General features: G+C 37.8%; 1 protein-coding gene across 1 annotated transcript in view; it reads left to right on the top strand.

Moving 5' to 3' along the window:
• The window catches only part of slc6a2 (solute carrier family 6 member 2), a 54,879-nt gene extending 40,996 nt beyond the window's left edge, over positions 1–13,883 (top strand). The window contains exons 13-15 of the mRNA XM_088333908.1: positions 6,584–6,751; positions 11,681–11,752; positions 11,837–13,883. Of these exons, the coding sequence (XP_088190034.1) occupies positions 6,584–6,751; positions 11,681–11,752; positions 11,837–11,860 (264 nt within the window). The 3' untranslated portion in view covers positions 11,861–13,883. The remainder of the gene's footprint in view (positions 1–6,583; positions 6,752–11,680; positions 11,753–11,836) is intronic.
• The last annotated feature ends 10,537 nt before the right edge of the window (positions 13,884–24,420 follow it).

Genomic DNA, 24,420 nt, shown 5'->3' with positions numbered 1-24,420 from the left:
TTTAGAGTTTGGCCAGATGAGCAACTAACACTCAAGGTGCGACTTATATGTAAAATGGTTAACACATTATTGTATCGTTGAGTTTCGAATTTGTAGTACCGGCGCTGTACATCATTTCCCATGGTATTTTCACATTAAACTGCTGGATGGGGCTCTAGGCCTGTGTTGATAATTAAACCATGCCCTGTTGTGGGGGTGACACTTTTCGAAGAGCAAGGAGGAAGCGACTTAGTGTTTACCTCCCGGGTTGGAAGAGTTATTTACCGGTAAAAGTGACACAGAGAATAAATATTTCAATATTTTTTGTGATTTGGAGAGAAGCTGATTGTAAGCATTGTCTTTGTGCTACAGTTGTCTGAATAACTGTTATTTAAAGTTACATCGTTACTGACATTACCAGGCATGTCAATCATGTAACCTTGGTATACTGTACACTGTTGTCTTTTTATTTCAAATTGCCTTTCAAGAAATCATCTGTGATTTTAGTTATGGATAATTAAAAACAAAATTTTAGTTTAGCTGGTTATTTTATTTTGGGGGAAAAGGTGAATGTGTTCTCCTATCCCTGCTTTAAACTGCACAATACTTTCATTTGAGAAGTGAGAATTCTCAATTGGGTCGCAACTTGTCATTTGGGCGGAACGGTCGGTCCTGAAGTCATACCAGTTGAGAACCAGTGGTATAAAGGGCAGCTGGTGTAACAGACAAAAGAATGCTCCTAAATCCCAAGGGTGTAATCTTGTTTTGTTTTGTTTTTTGGTTATGAGAACTAAGCAGAGAATTGTGACAAAAACATCTTCTTTTTGATGATTAAGCATGAGAAAAATAGTTTGTGAATCCTATCATTGCTTCATTTTGCTTCAAGCTTATTTAGTTGATTTGGATTATATTTTCAGAACACAACATATTAACCCCATTGGCAAAAACATTTTCTCATCTAAGGTCTAATCATTTCAAATTAGGTATTTAAGTGTATTTCTTCATAAAATAAGAAACAGAATAACTAATCTGACATAAAACCTAGTATGGTAATGTTTATTTTCAGAATTATTTTGCCTCGTATTTGTTTCCTAAACTAAAAAACAAGATATCTTTTATGGACTAAATCACTTTGTTTTTCTTTTGCTAGAGAAACTATATAAAATTATATGAAATAGCTTAAAATGAGACAGCATTTATTTCAAAATGACAAGAATTCATTTTTTGTAATTTCCCATTCTCTGAACTATCATTCATACTGGAGTATTAACGGAATAGAGCCCAAAAAGCATAGTTTCACATTAGTCTTCACCTTGCTCAAAACACAAAATATGAAAACATGTAATTTCAATACATGCCTAAATAGATATTTACAGTCCAATATGGTTTTGTATCTGTATTTCATTTTACCCTCCTTTGAAATGACATTGTAATCCCCCATTTATTGAGGTTAAAATTCACAAAGTAGCCTCCCAATTTTAACAAGCGCTCTGCTCTCTGCAACGGTTGACCAGGGATATTGGATCAGGGCCACATGTGTGCAGTTTATTTAGGTGAAAAGAAGACAAAACAAGAACCGCCATGCACGCCACAAATTTGCTGTCGGCTCACAATCTCAGTAATAGTCGACCAAAGATAATCGATCAAAGCCACAGCTGTGCATTCTATTTTATGTGTGCCAGAACGCCATGACTCTTGACAAAAATGTGTGTTGCCGGTCCCCAGGAATGATGGATCGCTACTCCCAAGTTACACTTCATTTTAGGCGGAAATAACAGCATAAAACGAGCCACAAACCCTGAGAATTGTGAGCTGTGCTGGCCCTTCCTCAATATACGATCAGGGATAATGGATCACAGATGCACAAGTGCAGTTTATTTCTAGCAGACAGAATGGAAAAAAATCATTGGAGATCATGGAATTTTGCCACCCAAGTCCATTTCATTTTAGGGGGAAACAACTGCAAAAAAGAGCCGCCAGGTTTGACAATAGTGAGACCCCCTGGCCCTTGCTCACAGCAATATGCATTCAGAGTTGATTAATCAAGTCACAAGAGTGGAGTTTACTTTTTTGTGGAAAGAACGGCAAAAAAGAGCCAACATGCCAGAGTTGGAGATAATAGGCTGCGGCTGCACGAGTCAACTTGCTTTAGGTGCAAATAATGACAAATACAAAGCCAACAGGCCCGACAAAAGTACGCTCTGCTAGTCTCTGCTCGCAACAATATGCGATCAAAGACAATAGATTGCTGCCGCATGAGTGCAGTTCCCTTTTTGGGGGACAGGATGTAAAAAAGATAGGTGATAAACTGTAGAGGTACTCACACTTTTCAGCATGCAAGCTACTTACGAAATGACAAAGTCAAAAAGTTTTACCTACCACAAAAAATGGAGATTCAAGAGTAGTCTAGAATTCAAAAAAAGCATTCTAATTCTGGGAACATTTCTGAATGCACGCTTAAATAATTCAGAAGCATTTAATCAAAATAAAAATATATGATTATTATTTAGTAAACACCATTACTCAATTCAAGCCAGTCTTTTTCAATTACCAATGTTTTGTCAAGTGACCTTCTTGCAAGAAATAATTAACACTGCGCTACAATAGTGGAGTTTGATTAATCGGACATTATTAAATACTCTGTACTCAAACCTTGCAAATACTTAAGTTTGTAATTTATAATCCAAATTCCAACATTTTATTTATTAACAGTATTTTTCTTTAGTTCATTGCAAGACATATTGATGAACTCGAACATAAAACATTTTACAATATATATGTAAATGTGAATGTCATATATATATATATTTTTTTTTTTTTACAACGTAAGCAAAAAAATAAAAACAAATAATTGTAATAAATTAAATCTTACATCGACAAAATTTTGAGTTTTGCTACTGCTAAGCAACATTGATATCTATGTTGAAATGTTGCATTTGACTGCCAAATGGCAGCGTGTCCCAACAAATACAATGCACTGAATACTTTCCGGGCGGCAAGACAGCTGAGTGGTTAGCGCATCCGCTGCTCATTTCTGAGGTCATGGGTTCAAATCCAGCTACCAGCCTTCCTGTGCGGAGTTGCCATGTTCTGCTCTGCTTGTGTTAGTTTCCTCCAGGTACTCCAGTTTTCTCCCACATTCCAAAAACATGTGTGTTAGGTTACTTGGCTCGTCCAAATTGTCTCTAAGTGTGATTGAGTGAGTTATATGTCATTGTGTGCCCTGCGACTGGCAACCAGTCCAGGGTGTCCCCTGCCCACTGCCTGGAGATAACTGGAATGGGCTCCAGCAACCCCGCAACTCTGCTGAGGATAAGTGGTGCAGATAATGAATGGATGGATAAATAATTTCCCGTAATCTACCAGTAGTACCTCAGTGATCCCCGGTAGATTACAATTAATGTAATAAGCACCCCTATAATAGAGGATAATGGAACTTGGACTATTTTTCAACCGACAATGCAAATCACAAAGTAGCGAGGATTTACAGTACTTTGGTTTGAGACTGCTCCAGAAGATTTGTCCGAAACAAACAAAAAAAGTGTGACTTACAGCGCACACAATGCAGTAAAAGGTGACAGGGTTGTACATTGAACCATTTAGGATGCCCAGGCCCCTTGATTTCACAATAGTGCAGCATGTAAAGACATATATGAGGTACCACCAGCGCAACTGTTGGAAAAAGTAAGGAGCCCTGGATGACAATGACCGGCCTTTTACTTAATACTACTGTCTCCTTTAAAAACCTTCGATGGATGATTCGGTCCATTTTCCAGTGGTTTGATGCTATTCACACGGAGCAAAGTCATTACATATGAGACACAAACCGGTTGAATATGAAAAACTGTGGCCAAATCAAAGACAATGCTAACGTACGCACCGGGGGAGGTTCGGTCGGGCCAGCTGTCCGTCTAATAGACTTAACACCTTGACGATGCCCAGGTCGACACCAAACAACATTAGGGCCCCCAACCTCTATCACCAAACTACCTTGCCTGAGGCAGACACATTGCAGCTCCTAGCTCCAGCGCCATCGTAATTCATTTACCCTGCACAGGCTTCAAAGAGCTAAATTACTGAGAAACTGTGGCCCAAGACCACAAGTGTTTAACAGCAAGTGGATATGATTGTTGAAGCACAGAGGAAAAAGGATCATATTTACTTGGATCTAATAGAAATGAGATCCTATACAGCAGGCGTGTCAAACTCATTTTCACCGAGTGCTACGTCAGCGTCATTGCTGTTCTTGAGGGGCCTGATGTAACTTATAAATGTATCTGGATATAATGTTTATGTAAAATAAATGTAAAGACTGCTTCATGTAAGGATTTCCAGACATCACTAATAGAGACCAGGTCCTTAAAGTCATTGGATTATCTTAATATTACATTTTTATAGTCAATTATTATTTTAGTGTGTTTTTATTGGCAAGGAAAAAGTGTTGTAGGAGTAAGTTGGATGATTTAGGGAGCCAGGAATTATTTAATTAGTTTTGTGTTATTTCTAATCAGAAAAACATGCCCAAGATACGAACAATTCTAGACATGAGCATGATCCTGGAACAAATTAATCTCGTATGTAGGGAGATCACTTTATAACAAAATAGCAATTTTTTTAGACTTTTTTAGGATCTTGTATTTTTGGAAACGACTCATTGACCTACGTATGAAATACTGGCCTAAAGTGGCATTTTGCAGATATCGAATTCGACAGGCATCGTGAGACATTTAGTTTTTAGTCAAAGCACTATTTTGACATGTTTATTTTTAGTACCCTCAGATATTTTAAGCTCTTGTAGGCTATGTAGAAGCATGTAGCAGGCGACATTTTTATCTTATTTCATTTGATTCTTTAAATTATATAAGACAAGAGGAAAATGTTGAATGATCAAATAAGACTCTCCTTGTTTTTGCTTTTGCGTTGTAAGCCTAAATTTTACTAACAAACAATTTGCATTTGTTTATAAAAAGGATGAAATTATTTGAAATGCCTCAAAATATTTTAAATAAAACAAGTGTGCCTTACTCTAAAAAGTTGGAGAAATGCTGTTTTAATTTACTAAGGGGCTGGTGCAGTACTAAATATTAAAACAAGTGTTACCTTTACAATAGTGTAATGAGGCTTAACAATTTAGCAGCAGAACAACTTTAAATGATAATGATTTTTCGTTTTAATGGAAAAGTTACAATGCAGCATGCATTATGTGTTTTCAGACATAAAACTAAATCAAAAGTCCTTGTCAGATGCCACAGCAGCAATTGATACCAACACAACCAAATATTCTGTACACCGTTCTTCCAGCAAAACTTCAAAATTTAGCCTTTTTGGTCTTTTTTAATCGTGTGATTGTTTCAAACAGAAATTCAAAAGTAATGACAAGCTTTGATTTTTTGATTCTTAACTTTTAATGTTTTATTTTTCCAATCCCAATCACTCTACTGTTGTAATATTAAAATTTTCCACTGCATGTATGTTCCTTTGTCTCTTTGTTTCCTTATCCTCACTGTAAATGTGGAACTGGAGTCGTCCAATTTCGTTGTCACAGCATATCCCATGTTGTAACAATGACAATAAAGGTATATTCTATTCTATTCTATTCTATTCTATTCTATTCTATTCTATTCTATTCTATTCTATTCTATAGTCATGGTTGTATGAGAATTTCTTTTGAATTTTTTTCAGTTTTTTAGGTGTCCTTCACTTTTTTAGTTGTCGTTAATGCACTTAATACAAATACATATATTTGAACATAGTTATCTACTTACTTCTCACTTGATGTCTCCATGTATCCATCCAACTAATTGCTATACAGTCCCTACATCGGGGGTCTCAAACTCAATTGAGTTGTGGGCCGCTGAATTTAGGATCTTGGTGAGGTTGGGCCAAGCTGGATTTTCCTCAAAAACAGTGCTGATGAAAACATCCTTCTTTTCTTAAGGGACGGTGTTATATATGTGTCCATTATATGTTGCTTTAATGTGTACTGCAACCAGAAAAAGGACAAAATATATATATTTTTTTGATAAATATATATACCATATGTAGAAGATTTTGGTGTACGGTAATTATGTATGGTCAAATCTATTTACCTGAACGTTAAAGGGTTAAACGAACACGTGGAGGTACGAAAAGTTATCCTCCTTTACGACTAGTATATAACATGGAGAATTGACCGCTATTGACGTCAAAGGCACTGAATGTTTCAACAGGGGAAAAGGGGGACTTGTGGGAGAAATGCATATGTGTGTTTGTTTTACATTTAGTTTTGGAAATGAGAATCTGTTTTCAATTGGCTTTCCCGGATCAGAGAAGGTTAGAGAGAAATTGTTGACTTTTCCACATTCGGCTATCACACGGGTTTGGAATTCGATATGATTTAGTATGTTATCAAAATTCATTGTGGCGGTATTTCAATTCCGGGCAGTAGAAAATTTAGCCTCCTTCCGAAACTTTAAACTGCATCATAGTCAAATGATTTTGTTTTATGCATAACAAAAAAGACGATTATGAAGACTTTTGAAAATTTTTGTCATAAATTCCCTTGGCAATGACACAAATTCTTGGCGCTTCCCAGGATTAACCCTCTTCATCCTTCTCTTGGCAGTTTGTAGTCATCGCCAGTACAATCACATCATCGGGCCTCAAGTACGACGAATACGTCTTTCCCCATTGGTCCAACGTGTTGGGATGGGCGGTGGCCATGTCGTCCATGCTGTTTGTACCCGTCTACGCCATCTACAAGTTCTGCAGCGTCCCAGGAACTTTCAAAGAGGTCAGTTAAACTGGGTAGTGCAAAGGTTCTTAACCTGTGTTCAATTGAACCGTAGGCGTTGGGTGAGTCAATCTCTGTTGTGGAATTTAAGATGCACTGACTTACCACGTCCATACGTTATGGCACGCCCCACTTGAACATCACTGGCAGGGTTGGGTAGGGTTACTTTAACTGGATTACTTTCAATTACTTTTGTATTAGTCCAATACCAAATATGCTAATAAAAGACAAAAGAAACTGAATACGAATAAAAGTACTACATTTTGTGAAGGCTTGGGGAGTAACGGAATACAAGGAACGGCAAAAATGATGTTGGCAAGCTGTTTGGATTTATTTTCATTATTTTTCTGTCGCATTTTATGTTAGTTTTGCCGGAAATCAAAGAGATCAAAGCCAGGAGAGAAAGCTTACCACGTGTTGTGAGTCATAATTTTATTCATGTTTAGTTTCTTTTGTCTTTTATTAGCATATTTGGTATTGGAGTAATCCAAAAGAAATTAAAAGTAATCCAGTTAAAGTAACCCTACCCAACCCTGATCACTGGCTGTAGTCAATCACATTATAGTTTTTGGCCAATCAGTACGTTTAGAAATTTGATTGTTCAGAATCAGAATCACCTTCTTATTGTTGTATTGCTACAATGAAATTATGGTTGCACTACAGTTGGCAAAGTAAACAGTCTAAAAAAATGATAAGTAGAGAAATATAAATCATACACATCCAAAACAAGGAACCCGGATAATGAATTAAAAACCGGGATATTGCACTTAAAATCGGGATTTTGCTCTTAAACTGTGTTTCAAAACTGTGGTTGAGTGTGTTGATAGCTTTAGGGAATAATCTATTCCTCAGTCTGTTCGTTTGGGCGTTGTGGGATCCGAACGGTAGATGGTAACAGTTCAAAAAGGCAGTTGCTGGGGTGTAATGAGTCTTGTAGGATGTGTTTAGCTCTGCTGAGGTAGCAAGAGCTGGCAATGCCCTCCAGGTTGGACAGTAGGTAACCAATGATCTTTTGGGCCATGTTTGTAATCATCCATAGGGCTTTCCTGTGCAGTGCATCCTCTATACCTTGCCGTGATGCAGTACGTTAGGATACCCTATACTGTATAGTGGTGCTGTAGTACTTCACCAGCATCTTCTTCTTCAGATTGTTCCTCCAGAGAATGTCAGGAAGTGGAGTCCGCAGGGGTGACACATCTTGAGTCTTCTTTTTTTTAATTTCCAAAGGCTTGTAATTGATATTTCAGCTGAATGTAAAGTTGATGGTCGTCCAATTTCCATTCAGTCCAAATGTTTCCCTCTAAAAACTCACTTAGTACTTTGGCTTCACTGCATGTTTTGCAGAGAATACCTTTCTCACTCGATAAAGGGAAACATTTCACCTTGTTTTACGGTTTGGTTTTCTATCAGCACATACTCTGACAGCCACTCTATCTTAATTGATCCGAATTTTCTTTTCTTTACCTTGGCTTGTTGAATGGATTTGTCATTGCTGGTTAGTTTTGTCATGATAAGGGTTTATCATTTGCGTCTCTTAACTCCGCCAAAGTTGTGGCAATGTTAACTTGCTAACTTGCATCTGTGCACAGTGCAACTACAGTGCCTTGTAAACATATTCAGTTAATTTGTTGTAAATAGAACACAAAATGTTGAAATAATTTGGTATCACAATTGTGTCACGTGTTGTTGATGCTTAGAACATATTTTCAGTTTTTTAGCTTTAAGTTTGCAATATGACAAAGGGTTTTTAGGGGGGCAGTACTTTTGCAAGGCACTTTAGGCACAAACAATGTCAATGCTATTACAGGCTGCTTAGTGCGAGTTAAGCTTATTTATCATTGGCTGGACACCTGTCACACAACAGGCTATAATGCAATTAATACATTAAAAGAAGGTGCAGCTTAGAGGGAACATTGGTCTTGAAATATATATATATTTTTAATTATTTTTGTTTAACTTTAATAGTAGTTCGGTGAATGCGCACATCAAACTGGTGGTGTTCGGTAACTCCAAAAAGGTTAAGGACCACTGGGCCAGTTTGATGTCTACAGATGGTTATCGTAAAGGAAAACGTTACAAAATAATCTACGTAACGACAGCCGGCGTAATTGCCGCTGAGGCCATGAAGTCAGAAAGGGGAATGTTTCCTCATTTAAAACACATCTGATGAATAATCTATTTCGTAGAATCTCAAGTATCTTTGAAGGCAATCATCAGGGAACCGGCAAGTCATTTTTGAGCTTCCGTGCCAGTGCCGCTCTGCCGTGACTGTGCCTGTATCCCGCTATCTTCATTGACATTTCCTGTTGCCACGCTGCAGTCAAACCTTGGCGGAGGTGTCATTTTCTGTCGCTAGCAGCAGCATCGTTGGGGAGATTGCCGGTGTTTGGAGATTCTAGCAAAAAGGTCACGCTCGAATGATTATTTGCATTCCTTTCTAAACTGAACAATTAGCTATAGCACTCAAATGGATTAGAGCCAAAATTAACGTATAATTATTATTCTTTTATTCTTTTTGTTGTATGGTGCAGATACCTAGAGCCTGAATGCAGTTTTGAGAACAAAATTCAATGTTTTTGAGATGAAGTGTTTGAGTAGTATGTCAGGAGTAACAAGATTGGATAGATTGAGAAATGAGATCGTGGGAGACAGAACTGGAGTAGTAGCGGAACTGAGCAAGCGTGTGGATAAGAGAGTACTTGGTCGGTTGGACAAATGGAGAGGATGGATGAGGAGCTAATGTTGAAGACGATCTACAGAGACGAAGTCAATGAAACGAGACCAAAATAAAGGCCGCGATTGACATGGATGGATGGTGTTATGAGTGCACTGCTGGAAAGAGGTCTAAATATAGTGGAAGCTAGAGCTCTTGTTGGTGATGAGTGTGATGAGGAATGAGTGGAGAGATGTTGTAAAATGATAATGGGATGTTTGGACGTGTTCTAAGGGATGAGCAGGGCACCTGTATAATGCGGCAGGGGTAAACCAGTCAAAGCTGTCGGGCCCTGCTGCACAGAAGAGTGTGCTGTGTCACCCTGACCCGACTGACGTGGCCGCTTTCTTGTGTCCCGTTTCATCTGGAGGGACAAATGCATGACCAACTTGGGTGCCGAGGTGCTTAACTTGTTTGGGTGTTTGGGCATTTGAGTTGGCCATGGTCACATTTTTTGTGTGTTTTTACTACTTTTTTCTTTTTTTTGTCTTGTATTTGTCTTGCTGTCGGTCACCCCTTGCAAGGGATATGACCTGGGTAGATGGATGGAAAATCTTCATATTTGTATTCATGCGGATATTTGTTTGGATTTCAGATTATCTAACAGTACAGGTCCAATAAAACTACCTAAAATAGTGGTACAGTAATCCCTTGGTTATTGGGGTTAATGGGAACCAAAACTCCGCCGTGAAAAGTGAAAATCCGCAAAGTAACATCCAACCTTTATCAAAGCCCCCAAGGGTCCAACATACCTCGAAAAGACGTCCTTACGAAGACTATACGACTGTAACAAATTAACAAATATAGACCTACAAATAGGAAGTTGAATGAATGCTCTTTACTGTAGTCCACAAAAGTGCAACAAAATTGGATGGCTTCTTCTCTCAATGCAAGAAGGCAATCTAGAGAGCAGCCGGCTACCTCTACGCTAGCATTGGGTATCTCTGAGTCGAGCCAGGTCTACTCGATGATTGATATACAACCATGCTGAATGTAGCGGTTTCCCATGAGTTGTAGCTCCAGGTCATCTGTTTCATGGGTAATGGATCTGGCGGTGGTAAGTTACGATTGGCTTGAAAGAGTTTTTAGCCTAGCCGTAGCAATAGGGTGGCCCATCAGCCTCACTATTGCCTTCTCCTTCGATCCCGCATCAGTGGCTTCCCGAACCCGATAATAATCCACGGAGTATCCACTGGTGATAACCATTTCTTTGGGCTCTTTAAACTTTCTTCAGAGTACAATTTAATTGATCAATTTGTTTTCAATATAATGAGCCACTAAAGCTAGCTGTCGCTGTGCATGGCAGTTTGTTTTGGGTGGTGGACACATTTATTTGTGCGTCTCCCCTTCTGTTTGGGGCGGCAGTAGCTCAGGAGGTAGAGCGGTCGTCTTGGGATCAAGATATCGCAGTTCGAATCCCGGATCCTCCGTGTTACATGTCGAAGTCTCCTTGGGTAAGACACTGAACCCCTAATGCCCCCAATAAGCAGGTTAGCGCCTTACATGGCTGCACGGACGCTATTGGTAAATGTGAAGCGCATTGTAAAGCGCTTTGGGAAGTCTTCATTTACTTGAAAAGCGCTATATAAATGCAGATCATTTCATTTCATGTTTGACTGACAGCCTACACCAGCCTATCACAGTCATGCACAGAGACAACCCCTGTGATAACATTTGCTTAGAACACAATGCATGATACGATATCAATGACAATAAAGACAATTCAATTAAAGATCTGTGAAGTAGTGAATGAGCGAGGAATTGCTGTATTCCATGACAAGCGGGTACTGTACTTGTGCCGATACCATCCTTTCTTAAGGTATCTGTACTGTACAATGTTAGACGATTACAGTATCAATTGCCTTTTGGGAGCCCTTCAACATTCAGGGGCCTAAAACAAACGTAATCTTAATTTACCATCATAAGAATGGAATATTGACTAAAAATACTTCAAATGTGATTCATTAAAAATAACAGTAATTTTGTGCAAAGAGATAGACATTTTAGGTACTAAGGGTTTTATTATAATGATTGTCTTCTGTAAACTTTACAGTATTTCAACTTTCTTTTGCATCATTTTTAAATGAGGCTTTCAAAAAGTACGTTGATTCAAACCGTTTTAGATTTTCTTTCTCCTAACAGCTGTTACACTGTACTGTACTGGTACATACAACCAGTCAGATTGTTGATAACGACGTAATGTGATTGTTTTGCAGAGGATAGCCTATTGCATCACTCCTGAACACGAACATCACTTGGTGGCAGAGGGAAACATACGGCAGTTTAAAGTAAGAAATGTTTTGACACTATTCTTAGGAATATTCCTGCTAACGTCCTCATTATTTTCTGTTTCTGTGTTTTCTATTTCTCAGCTCAGGCATTGGTTGGCCATATGATGAGTTGCTCACGCATCCTTCGTTGATTCAAACCAACGACAACAGGGGCCTTTTTTTTGTTTTAATCCAGTAGTATCACTCTTGACAGAGTATTTTTGTTGCTGTCAAGCACTTATTGTAGAACTAGCCCACATGTCGTTTTAAATGTATTACTAAACAATGGGAAGATTGCATTCATTCGACTCGACTTGGGCAACGTTGACTGTTAACGCCTGCTAGGCACTGAATCAAAACCAAAAGTTGAAACTCAACACATTTATTTTCATTTATTACATATTTTAGTTTTTTTATTGCTGTTCTTATGAATGAAGGTTTTTTTGTTGTTGTTGTTTTGGGTTTTCTAGGGGGCTTAATGTGCCTTAATGAAGTGAGACACTATTTATATTTTACGTTGCTTTTAGGGAGCGGGGAAAAATCGCCACAGTTAACTTTATATTGACTCAGGAAGACTCAACACTCACATTCTAAAAACCTAGAGAAAAAAACACAATTTATCATTGTTAAAAATCCATTCAGGTTGCCTCCTTCAGTATGGCAATGAATTACAAATATAAAGGGAAAAGAAAACACCCATTTTCATGAAGAACGCTATAAAGGGAAAACAAATCTGGGTGGAATTTCAGCACAAAAAATGAAGGTGGCTCTTCTAAGCTTTTTTAATGCCGTCAAATAATCTAAATACAATCATACCATGTTGAATTTGAAAACTTAATTGTAAAATTATTAGGTACAGTTGAAACACATTAGGACAAATTAAGATAATGGGGGTTCATTGACCAATATTCATTTAAATACATTAACGCTTTCCCCATAATACTATGAAATACATTTCAATTTGAAAAACAAATGAACAAAAACAAATTAATCTTCAGAGATTAGATTTTACTCTCATAAAACTCGCCACCCTTGTACCCATTCTTCTGTGGATTTACCAAAACAGGGTCCACCCTGCCCCTTTGAGGTTTACACCTCCCGTGCGCTGGTTATATTTTTTTATTTATATTTTAAATTCCTTACAGGGACAGTGTGTATTATTTATTTCCCCCGAATTAAAAAAAAACTCGTTCATTAATAAAAAAAAGTTTTTATTAAGATGATGAGCAAAAATAGATATACTGTCATATAAACATGCATTTGTTTAAATAATCATTGGTCCAGAAATGTGCATTCATTTTACATGAGCCCCCGCTAGAGAGAGCTAACATAATTAGCTGACATCTTGCTGGTGTGTGTACTTAAAAACCAAAAATCAAAGCAAAATGAATGGCAAATATTAGGGATGGTCACCTTGAGTCTCCAAAGTCTATTTTCTTCTATGTGCTTTTTACCACACTCGTTTTCAGTTGCACGACACAATACAGCGACATCTAGTGGTCAAAGAATATACACTGTCCCTTTGAAGATTGTTTGAATCTTGAAAGCTAACTTTCCAGAATATTCCCCTAACCCCAGAGAAAAAGTGTTCTTACATTATTTATGAACATATTCTTGTAATATTAACGCTTCTTTGTCTAGTGCCTGAGAGGCTCAACAAGAGAAAGACTCTTTTGTTTGTTGACTTTTTGTCTATGTAACTTTTAATGTAACTTCCCTGGAACAGGGTATACTCCAAAGTCCACCTGACCTGAATGTGCCACATATTGCCAAAATATGAATTTTGAAAAATGATTTACCATACTGTACATACATGAAAACCATGTCTATAAAAACAGTTAGAAATGCAAAAAAAAAAAACGTGTTCACGAAAGTAAGATCCTCGAGAGCTTGTTCCATACTCAACAAAACCTGGACTGGTTTCTACCCCAGACTCGCAGTTTGAGAACCCTACTATTAGGATTGCTGGAATACCATGAACATTTTCAGTTTGTCTTTATTTGCTTGTTTAGTAGCCATATAAGTGCCATGATAAAATGATTTTGCCTTTTTTAATCTGTATTTACTTTTTTAAGTTGACTTTAGCAAAACATAAACAACATAATTAAAAAAAGGACATATATATATATATATATATATATATATATATATATATATATATATATATATATATATATATATATATATATATATATATATATATATATATATATATATATATATATATATATATATATATATATATATATATATATAAATCCAAATATATGTGTAATACATACGATGTAGAAATATACGGTATATTCTCTTTGTTATTTCTCAACTTGGATCTATCAGATTGTTTATGAGAAAATGTGAATGTAAAGTATTTCAAATGTCCTCTATGTGCGTTTCATGTGTAGCTAATCCAAACTATTCTTCAGCGTAATCCTGGACTACGGATAAAAGACTTTCCTGGACTATGTTTACATAAATAGCGTGTATAATAATACAAATATCCTATACTGTCCTGTTGAACGTGAGTGGCAGATATCTATGAAGACGTAGTCACACTATCATGACAATGATAATAATAAAGTATTTCTTCTACACTCACTTGCCTGCAATCTGGTTGAGTTGTTATACTGTCCTGCCCTCTGTCCTGTGCACGCACTTGCTAACGGGCGTCCTCAGACGATACTACAAATTCTTTCCCTGTCTGATGTAACCTCCTTCGCGTATACAGTTTATGTAAATGCGTAATTGTACAAGTTGGTGGTGGTAACCGCCCGTCTCCTGCAGTCCCGCTCCATCCTGTTATTGTGCAGAGCTCTAGGCGTCTGGAAGGTTTTCACTCCTTTGGCTTTCTCCCAGTATCTCCTACGAATTCTTACACCATTCTTAGAAAGATAACGAGTTGGAATACACACAGTGAAATACCGCTTCCCTGGTTTGCTACTTTCCTACAGTTGGTTTTGAACTTTGCAGAACTGCAATGGCTCTTATCCTGGCGGCCATTTTTGTGTCTTTCATAACGGCTGACTGTACTCTGTCTCACCTTTTGCGGGGCCGTACGGTATTATGGTGACTTTACAGCAGTGGTGGGCTCTCAGGGCCAGCAACTCCCTATCGTCCGGCCCAACATTTACCAGACATTTATCCATCCATCCATTATCTGCACCGCTTATCCTCAGGAGGGTCGCGGGGGTGCTGGAGCTCATCTCAGCTATCTTTGGGCAGGGGACACCCAGAACTGTTTTCCAGCCAGTCACAGGGCACACAGACGATTTTCTCGCTCATTCACACCTAGGGACAATTTGGAACGGCCAATTAACCTGACATGCATGTTTTTGGAATGTGGGACGAAACCGCAGTGCCCGAAGGAAAACCGTGCAAGCACGGGGAGAACATGCAAACTCCACACAGGAGGTTCGATCTCATGACCTCACACTGCTGCACACGCACTAACCACTGCGCCGCTGTGCTGCCCTTTACCAGACATCAATATAGTAATTGCAACAAAAGTCAATTGCATTTTAAATCTATTTTTTCAAATTGTATACATGTTTTCTGATAATTATTCTCCATGTTTTGCTGATATAGTTGATCAATTTGGTTACACTCCATCCAGTAGTATTAGGTGAGAGTTTTTACTCAATCAGAATTCAGCTAGCCTGCGTCGTCAGCCTGTATGAAATAGAAATGACATGTATGCTCAATTGAGATAAGAGTATAAATGTGATGCAGTTCAACCTAGGTGTATCGTAGCTTTTTTTTTCAAATTAAAAAATTGTCATGTTGAAAATTTTAACACACTATGGCTGAAGGAGATGACAACAAAAAATTGGTCGCAGATAGACTTGCAAAGTCCTTTTAAAGATGGACCTTTCTAGAGTAGCAAGATCTTGTAAGGAGGGAAAACTTTAAAAGCAATTAATTTGTAATTCGGTTTTTTTTAGATATGTTTGCATTGCTATGTGCTTTTGGAAAAATTGCCCACGTTTTGCACAATTAAGGCAATGTGACTTCCAGTCATGCATACGTGTGCTTTTGTGTAAGATTTCTCAAACGGTGATGCAACACATTATGGTACATGGATGGATCTGTTCAAGCCTTTCTAAGTAGGACATCACTGAAGGCCGAGGTGTGATATGCAGAGCCTGCCACTGATCTACTGTCTTTGACTCATCTGGCTCAGCTGTTTTTTCCTCATGAGGTGAGCCTCACAGGCTACTAATGGTATCAATCAGGGGCCACCGATCTTTTGAAGCTTAGAAGCACTTCTGTGTTACTCATACGTGCTACCCGTTTTACATGCATTACTGAAATAACCTATCGTGTCATTACTATGTTGTTGCTGTGTGACATCATCCACTCCGCTGTTGCTAAACTACAAACACAGCACCCCGAGGCCATCCTGTTAATGTGTTAATAATCAACACAAGGATACTGCTGGAAGTATGAATTTCCCTACGGGAATGAATAAAGTATCTGTCCATCTATCTATCTATCTATCTATCTATCTATCTATCTATCTATCTATCTATCTATCTATCTATCTATCTATCTATCTATCTATCCATCTATCTATCTATCTATTTATCTATCTATCTATCTATCTATCTATCTATCTATCTATCTATCTATCTATCTATCTATCTATCTATCTATCTATCTATCTATCTATCTATCTATCTATCTATCTATCTATCTATCTATCTATCTATCTATCTATCTATCTATCTATCTATCTATCTATCTATCTATCTATCTATCTATCTATCTATCTATCTATCTATCTATCTATCTATCTATCGATTCATCTATGTTATTATTATGGTAATACCAGGTTGTAATTATTAGAAGGGTTCAAATAAGCTCAATCTACCATTTCCAACCTGCCTTGTATGGAGTGATTTACATATTCAAATTATGATATAAATCCCGTTAGCGTGCGTGCGTTTGTGCGTGTCTTTGTATGTGGCTTACAGGCTTTGAAATGGCTAAACAGATTTTTGCCCTTTGGGCCTTTGGTAGTGTCTTTTGCTAGGTTTCGTGTCAAGGCACCCCCAATAAATACCAACAAAATCGATAGATTTCTTTATTCTGTATTATTTCCTTCATCCATTCCATTATCCTTTCTGCTGCGTCTTTTTCATTAATTCCTTCCTTCATTTCTTCTTTTTATGCTTATTTCTTGCTTTTCTTTTTCTTTCATTTCTTTCTTTCTTTTCCATCTTTTTTCCCAAAAGTGAGAGGAAAATCTTTTAGTCTCTGTAGATTGTTTTCTCCCTTACGCTTCGTTTTCAGTTTTACTACACAATACAGTGATGTTTAGTGATTACACGCTGTCTTTTTAAAGACACTGATTATGTCAATGATTTCTCAAGCCATTTACAAATCAGATTGCCTGGAAAATCACTATGACACATCACTGGTGACCTATTTTTAAACCGGTCAGCAGGCAAATCAGGTGGTCTTGGGGGGAATCCTGGTATTATTTCGGAAGACACATTAAGTCATCATGATATCATTTTAACTTTGTCCCACAAAAATATATATTAAAAACTCCTTCATTTTTAAAATATATTTTTTATGTTTTCTTTTTTTACTATAATGCACTACTCTCCGGTCTCCCGAAGTCCAGAATCAAGAGTCTTCATCTGCTACAAAATGCTGCAGCGAGGCTTTTAACTAGGACAAAAAAGTCCGATCACATCACACCGATTTTGGCTAACCTGCATTGGCTCCCTGTTAGCCTAAGATGTGATTTCAAGGTTCTCTTAGTATTATACAAAATCATACATGGACTTGCTCCCTCATATCTTTCAGATCTGATTTCCCCCTTATGTCCCGGTCCGAAGCCTTCGTTCTGAAAGCGCCGGTCTACTGGTGATCCCAAGACCCAAGAAGTGTTCCGCAGGTTCGAGAGCGTTCTCCATCCGGGCACTGGTGCCGTGGAATGCTCTTCCCCCTGAGATCCGATCTGCAACCTCAGTGGAAAAGTTTAAATTTAAGCTTAAAACACACTTCTACTCTATAGCATATGAATAACCTATACTTTTTGTGGACAATATGTCTGCATTATTTGTAATTGCAACATCCTTTGCTGTCTGGTAATCCTGAAAGGGGGATACCACATGTGCGGTCCCTTCTCAAGGTTTCTTCATTTTCCTCATGTTGAGGTTTTTGAGTTTTTCCTTGCCCTCATGTTGGTTCCAGATCAGGGGATGGTGTCTTAATAGTCTGTGGTCCGTGCAGCCTTTTGAAAGTCTTAGTGATTAAGGGTTCTACAAATCAACATGACTTGACTAGATGATGACTTTAAAAATGTCCCCAATCTACTTCACCTTGAAAACTCGTATCTAAAAATGATCTAAGTATCATGATTCCCTTAACTGCAAAGGTCGTACGGGGTACCAATGAGGACGCAACTCTGGACAGTCTGAAATAATAGTCTGTGCAATAACCTGTGCAGCCCTTTGAGACTCTTTGTGATTAAGGGCTATACAAATAAAGATGATTTGACTTGACCTGACATGTCTATAGTCGTCAAAGGCAATGAAGGATAAAGTACTTCAGACAAGGAGCAGGGGACACAACATGGAAAGCCATTCAGAGGGCAGATTTTTTATTTTTCTATATTATTTATTTTTTATGCACAAATAAATAAATAGTATTAGGGGAATTGTGCCAATGATATAAGATGTATTCCTCAGTGCCATGTTTGATTTTATATTATGAGTAAAACAAACTTCATCACAATAAACTGGTTACTTTGAGTATCGTTATATTCATTATTTAAATAACACTGATTCAGCAAATTCTTTCAAGAACAAAGTCCGAAAATTAATACAAAGGGCGAAAAAAAATCTGTGTCAAAACAAACTAGAACATTAAATAGAAAAAAATTCAAAAAAATTGAAAATATTTGCTTTGAAATGATTGCATCCATTGCAGACATAAATTTGAGCCAGCACATCTCAACTCCTTCTTTTTACCCAAAAGACCCTTTAAAGTCATCTGACTGGTCAATTAATTTTCTTGTCGCCATTCGGCCTCTTAAAGGTCAAAACAGCTCCAACTTTTGCCAAATGTGTTCAGCCGATCGAAGCTGATGCTCGGCAGCTCTTAATTGGCGGCCCTGAGCAACACTAATGTGATTGGGCCAAAGCGCCCTCATTCTTTACTGTCCTTCTTGATTGTGACCACTTGTTCCATGTGCTTGATCCAATTGTCGAGGACTTGCCACTCTCAATGCCATGGAAAAAGTTAGTTTACTGGCAAGAATCACGTTTTGCAAGCATTGAGTTTGGGTTGAACTTTTACTTATACTATATTCAATATACTATATAATATGATATAATTATGTGGGGGTCAGGAAGGTATACGTCTGGTTTGGAGATAACTACAGTTTACAATCTCAGTGTTACACCAACAGACCCCATTTTAGCTGTATGTCTCATAAAGGCCTGTAAACACCAGAAAACACCAGCCAAGCACCCCAGAGCAATTTGATTGGTTGAACGGTAGTGTTGGGCGATCACATAGCGGTCACAGAGCCCAAGGTAAATACATCTGTGCACAAAATACAAAATCTAACTCACAGCAATGTCCGGATATTTTTCGACATCCCGAAAAAAACTTTCTTGTCTACCGTTTTTTTGTAAGTCCAATGGTTGTAAGTAGGGGAGCGTCGGTACAGCTTGTGCAGCTTGTTTAAAATGCTGCAGCTAGACGTTTGACTAAAACAAGAAAGTTTGACTACAGTACTCCACTACTCTGCCTCCTGGTCAGCTTAAGACATAACTTTAAGGTTCTCTTATTCACATACAAATATTTGCATGAACTTGTCCCCTATTATCTCTGGTTTGATTTCCCCCTATGTTTCTGCACAGAGCCTTTGCTCAGAAAATTCTGGTCTACTTGAGCCAAGAAAAAAATCTGCTTGCTCGTGAGTGTTCTCCATCCGGGCAAAGTGTTGTGGAATGCTCTGCCTTCTGAGATATGATCTGCAACCTCAGTGTTTGTATATCAAGACTTAAGACACACTTCTATTTTATAGCTTATGAATGATCCGGACCTCATACTTTTTTGTTCCCTTCCTTTCCAGCTGCCTAGTTGGTGGCGAAATGAGAGGGAAGAAATAATTGGGATGAGTCAACGGACCAGAACCTGGACCTGAAGCATGTCATCATCTCTATCGATCATGCAGCTGATATGGGAAGCTGCTTGTTGCTGTCATGGGCTTATTGGAAAATTTTAAATATCATCCATGTTTTTTATTGATGTTAACTATGTTTTGTGTAATGCAACTGTCTGGCAACCAATTGAGGGGTTCCCCTGCCAACTGCCCAAAGATTGTTGGTATTGGCTCTAGCAACCCAGCGACCCCTAGTGAATATAAGCGTGCAGAAAATGGATGGATGGACAGATGGATATTTTGTGTATTGTTAGCCAATGCAACATTCATTGTAGCCTTGTGGGGTTAGCACTTGTGAGGCCCCTTCACAAGGTTTCTTTTTTCCTCATGCAGAAGTTTTCCTTGCCCGCATGTCAGTTTCAGATCAGGGGATGGTGTAATTGTGGCCTGTGCAGTGCTATGAGACATTTCGTAATCGAGGGCTATACAATTAAATGTGAATTGACTTGACTAGTGTACGGTACTCAATGCTATGCTATGCAATTGCATAGCCAATGTTTATAAATACTGTACTGTGTGGGTACACACCCACTTTTAGATTTCATTACTCCTGGTATAATCAAGAACAACTATGTCCCTTTTTTTTTTTGCAATTATTAATATTGTGCTTATTGGGACATTTAGGCACCGTTAGGATATTTGTGTATGAATCTTACGAAAGGCACCCTCCATGATACACTTCTTGCTTATACCTCCCACCCTTATAACCCACCTAGAGTCCACTGCCATGTATAAATACTTGGTGTAAACCTTTCTACCACCTTCATTCCATCCCTTTTTATCCACGGAAGAAAACAAATAGAGCCTGTTTCCTGTCTCTGAGACACAAATCTAATAGACGCCACGTTCTGATGGCAAGGAAAGATATGGCCATATATGGCGAAGGCTTATCACAAATCTCTTGTGACCTCGGGTCGAGGAAATTAATCTGCGAAAATAGGAAACATGCAGGCGAAACAATGTAACAAGTAGAGGAGAAGGTCAAAATATTACAACATTAGGTATAAATAATATTTTTTGTGTTCCAAAGAAGATTTGAGCACATTTTTCTCATGATTTTATATTTTGTAACTATTCCTAACATGCAGTGGGTTTTGATCAGGGTTGGGTAGGGTTACTTTAACTGGATTACTTTCAATTACTTTTGGATTACTCCAAAACCAAATATGCTAATTAAAGACAAAAGAAAATGTGAATACAATTATGACTCATAACACATGGTAAGCTTTCTCTCCTGGCTTTGATCTCTTTGATCTACGGCAAAACTAGCATAAAATGCGACAGAAACAAAATGAAAATAAATCCAAACAGCTTGCCAACATACTTTTTGCCATTCCGTGTATTCCGTTACTCCCCAAGCCTGCACAAAATTTAGTAATTTTATTCATATTTACTTTCTTTTGTCTTTTATTTGCATATTTGGTATTGGAGTAATCCAAAAGTAATTGAAAGTAATCCAGTTAAAGTAACCCTACCCAACCCTAGTTTTGATTAAGGCAATTGCGGACAGTTGTCACCGAGAAACGGTGTACGGTAGTACAGACTATTATAGGTGTTAGCTGCAATCTGTCATTCCTTTCATTGAAATGTTTTCTGAAAATATGATTGATATTTGCCTTATTTCGATAAAGAAGAATTGTGAAATGTACATGTTTCAACAAGAATTACGAATAATCACATGAGGTTTACTGCCGTAGCAGAAGACTACGTTTGACGCAACATGGAATATCCGTATATAAGTACCGTGCAGCCGTGGTTTGAAAACAAGAGAAACACAGTTTTATTTGATATGTATTTATTTATTTTCATTTATTTCATTAAGGTGTTTTTATCTTTTCAATGTTCAATCAACTTCATAGTGTTTGCGTTTTTCCATTCCTGGACACGGAAAGCAAGTCGTTCTCGTACTCGGATGGTGCTCCGAACACGGAAGTGGCTCTTCTGTAGCGAGCGATGGCGGTTTCAGGGACGGAAAAAACAGGTCGGTAGCCGGGACTGGGACAGCAAGGCGTGGTCAGGGTTCGGAAACAAGTCGTAAGCCAGAACGGGAGAGTAGGCGTAGTGAGGGACAAAAAGAGGTCTTAAGCCGGGACGGGAGAGCAGACGTGGTCAGGATCAAAACGGTTCAAAGCCGGAGACAGACGGGAGCAAAAACGGGACAGGTGGGTGCCAGGGTTGAAAAAGGCTTGCCTAGTATACACTGAGGTTCGCAGACAGACTGACCGGACTGGGTTCAAATACTGACAGGGAGCCAATCAGAACCCGCGGCAGTTGGCGCCAAATGAGCGGGCACAGCTGATTCACATCAGTAATCATGACATAGAATAGAATCCTCTTCATTGTCATTGATAACACATAGTAAACATTGTTTACCACGAGATAAGATGAGGCACTCCAGGATAAACATATAGTCCAGACATAAAAAAAGACAAATAGGCTGAAAATTTTACCATGTAGTGCTTGGAGACAGGATTTCATTGTAAGTGCATCGGAAAAATAATGCAAGGAATAAGTAATATATTAGATTTGGAAGCTACACTTTTCAAAATTGAGTAAAGATACAAAATATGAATTCAAATCTTTCTATACGTAGGTAAATTGTATTTTTCACAGTTTTATGTGCTTATTTACACACAGAAAATCCTTACATTAAGTCAATACAGCCCGAATAATCATTGTCTGCTGTTTTCCCGGTCTGGAGGACATTGTCAACTGGTAGAGCCACTGCCATAATAAAAGACTCATTTAACCCTGGCTACCACCTTTTGAATCTGCTGTGGCATGCAGCTATGGACTATTCCTCATAACCAAAACAATTAACTGTTGTAATGACGTGAGGTCTATTCTAGGCGGTTTGTCCTACGAAATATCTTTGGAATAATGTAAAGGCGGGGATGTACAGAACAAGCTGGGAGGTTGTTACTTCTTGTAATAAGTTGTGAAACATTGCTCATGATGCTATATCTTACTGCTGAGTGACACATTGTGTCTCGGGCCCTCCCTTTTTTTTCCACTCTGTTTTCCGACTGTCAATTTTCATGTTTTACGGAGCTTAGTTACGTTTGAACTGCTTTTTGATCTGCTCTTCGTCATGCAATAACTGTCATTCTGATTTTTTGTTGAACATTCATTTTCTGGGAGGACAACTTGTACTGTACATGAAACACATACTGTTTACAATTTCATCCCTAAGTGAATGCAAACCAAATAGGATGACGAATAATAATAATAAAACAGTTCATATGATTTCGAAGGGACAGATTTTCTGTGTTCCAGTGAAACTGTCATGGGCATGAAATAATTTATCATAGGTACAGGCGAGTGACAGGTAACCATCATTCCTTCCTGTCACATTTTTGTAGAACATTTAACATGAAAATAAAATGAAACATTGATGAATGTATAACTATGTAAATCGAAAAGTAGTTTAAACAGTGGATACTCAGTTCAATTATAATCAATTAGGTAATCCATCACAAATCATTAGCATGAGGTCATAGCTACCTTTAGCTTGACTTGTCTCACTTCTCTAGACGTGGAAAGTGTTAAAGGTGTATGTGAATGTCACCAAGTGAAATGTTTTAGGGATTTGTACTCTTTCTGGTAACTTTCGACTTTATTTCGTTTCCAAATGCAAATATCATAATACAGAGAGATTAACATCTGACAATAAGAGCTATCCTGCTTTGTCGAACACTGTGGGATGCTACATGTTAGCTTTCTTTTTAAGAGCGGCATTTAAGACTTTTTATCATGAGCCATTGGTGTTAACTGTAAACTTTGACAAACAAGACAACACAAAAATAATCCACTGTATTGTATATTTAGATATAAAACATTCTTTTATTTTTAGGGTTGCTAAACACGTAATAAAAGACAATGTTTAAATGCAAAGAGGAAGTGAGCATCTACCCAAGTGATGTTATTCCATAAATAACAAATATTCAAATACAGCTAGGATAACACTCTTTAAAGCGACATGTTTTTACTTATCTGTGAAAAGCTACAGATTTTAATGTCCACTGTTGTTCATATTATTGTTCTGTTGGTTGGTTTTCTTGTTTTAGAGACTTCATAGTTCAATAACTTTGTTTTATTTGGGGGCTCAAAAATGTAGATTACTTTTTACTTTGGTACTTGAATACATTTTGAAGTTGGTACGAATTATTTATGAATGTATGTATCTAATTATACATTTATCTGTATATTTATTTATAGAAGTAGCAATAAATTTACTTAAATAAGTCAGCTCAAAGGATATCCTGACGATTATGAATTATTTATCATTCTAGTAATATTGCGTTTTTGTTTAAGTAAGGTTAGAATCTGTTTTGATACCTCTTTTGGGACAGCAGTTTCATGAGTTAGCTAAAGGGACGAGACTATCGATTTTGCCCAAAAAGGGACAACCTAACAACCAAGCACAGTTTACCTGTTTTCTGAAGCAAAGTGATGATTGGGTATTTTTTGTAGCCTGGCCAACTGCGATGTCTTCATTCCAAGA

The sequence above is a fragment of the Urocampus carinirostris genome, chromosome 4, assembly GCF_059441175.1.
Source record: "Urocampus carinirostris isolate Australia breed hairy pipefish chromosome 4, RoL_Ucar_1.0, whole genome shotgun sequence".
Taxonomy (NCBI): Eukaryota; Metazoa; Chordata; class Actinopteri; order Syngnathiformes; family Syngnathidae; genus Urocampus; species Urocampus carinirostris.
Note: the sequence above shows the minus strand (reverse complement) of the source record. Positions and strands in the feature narration are given on the sequence as shown.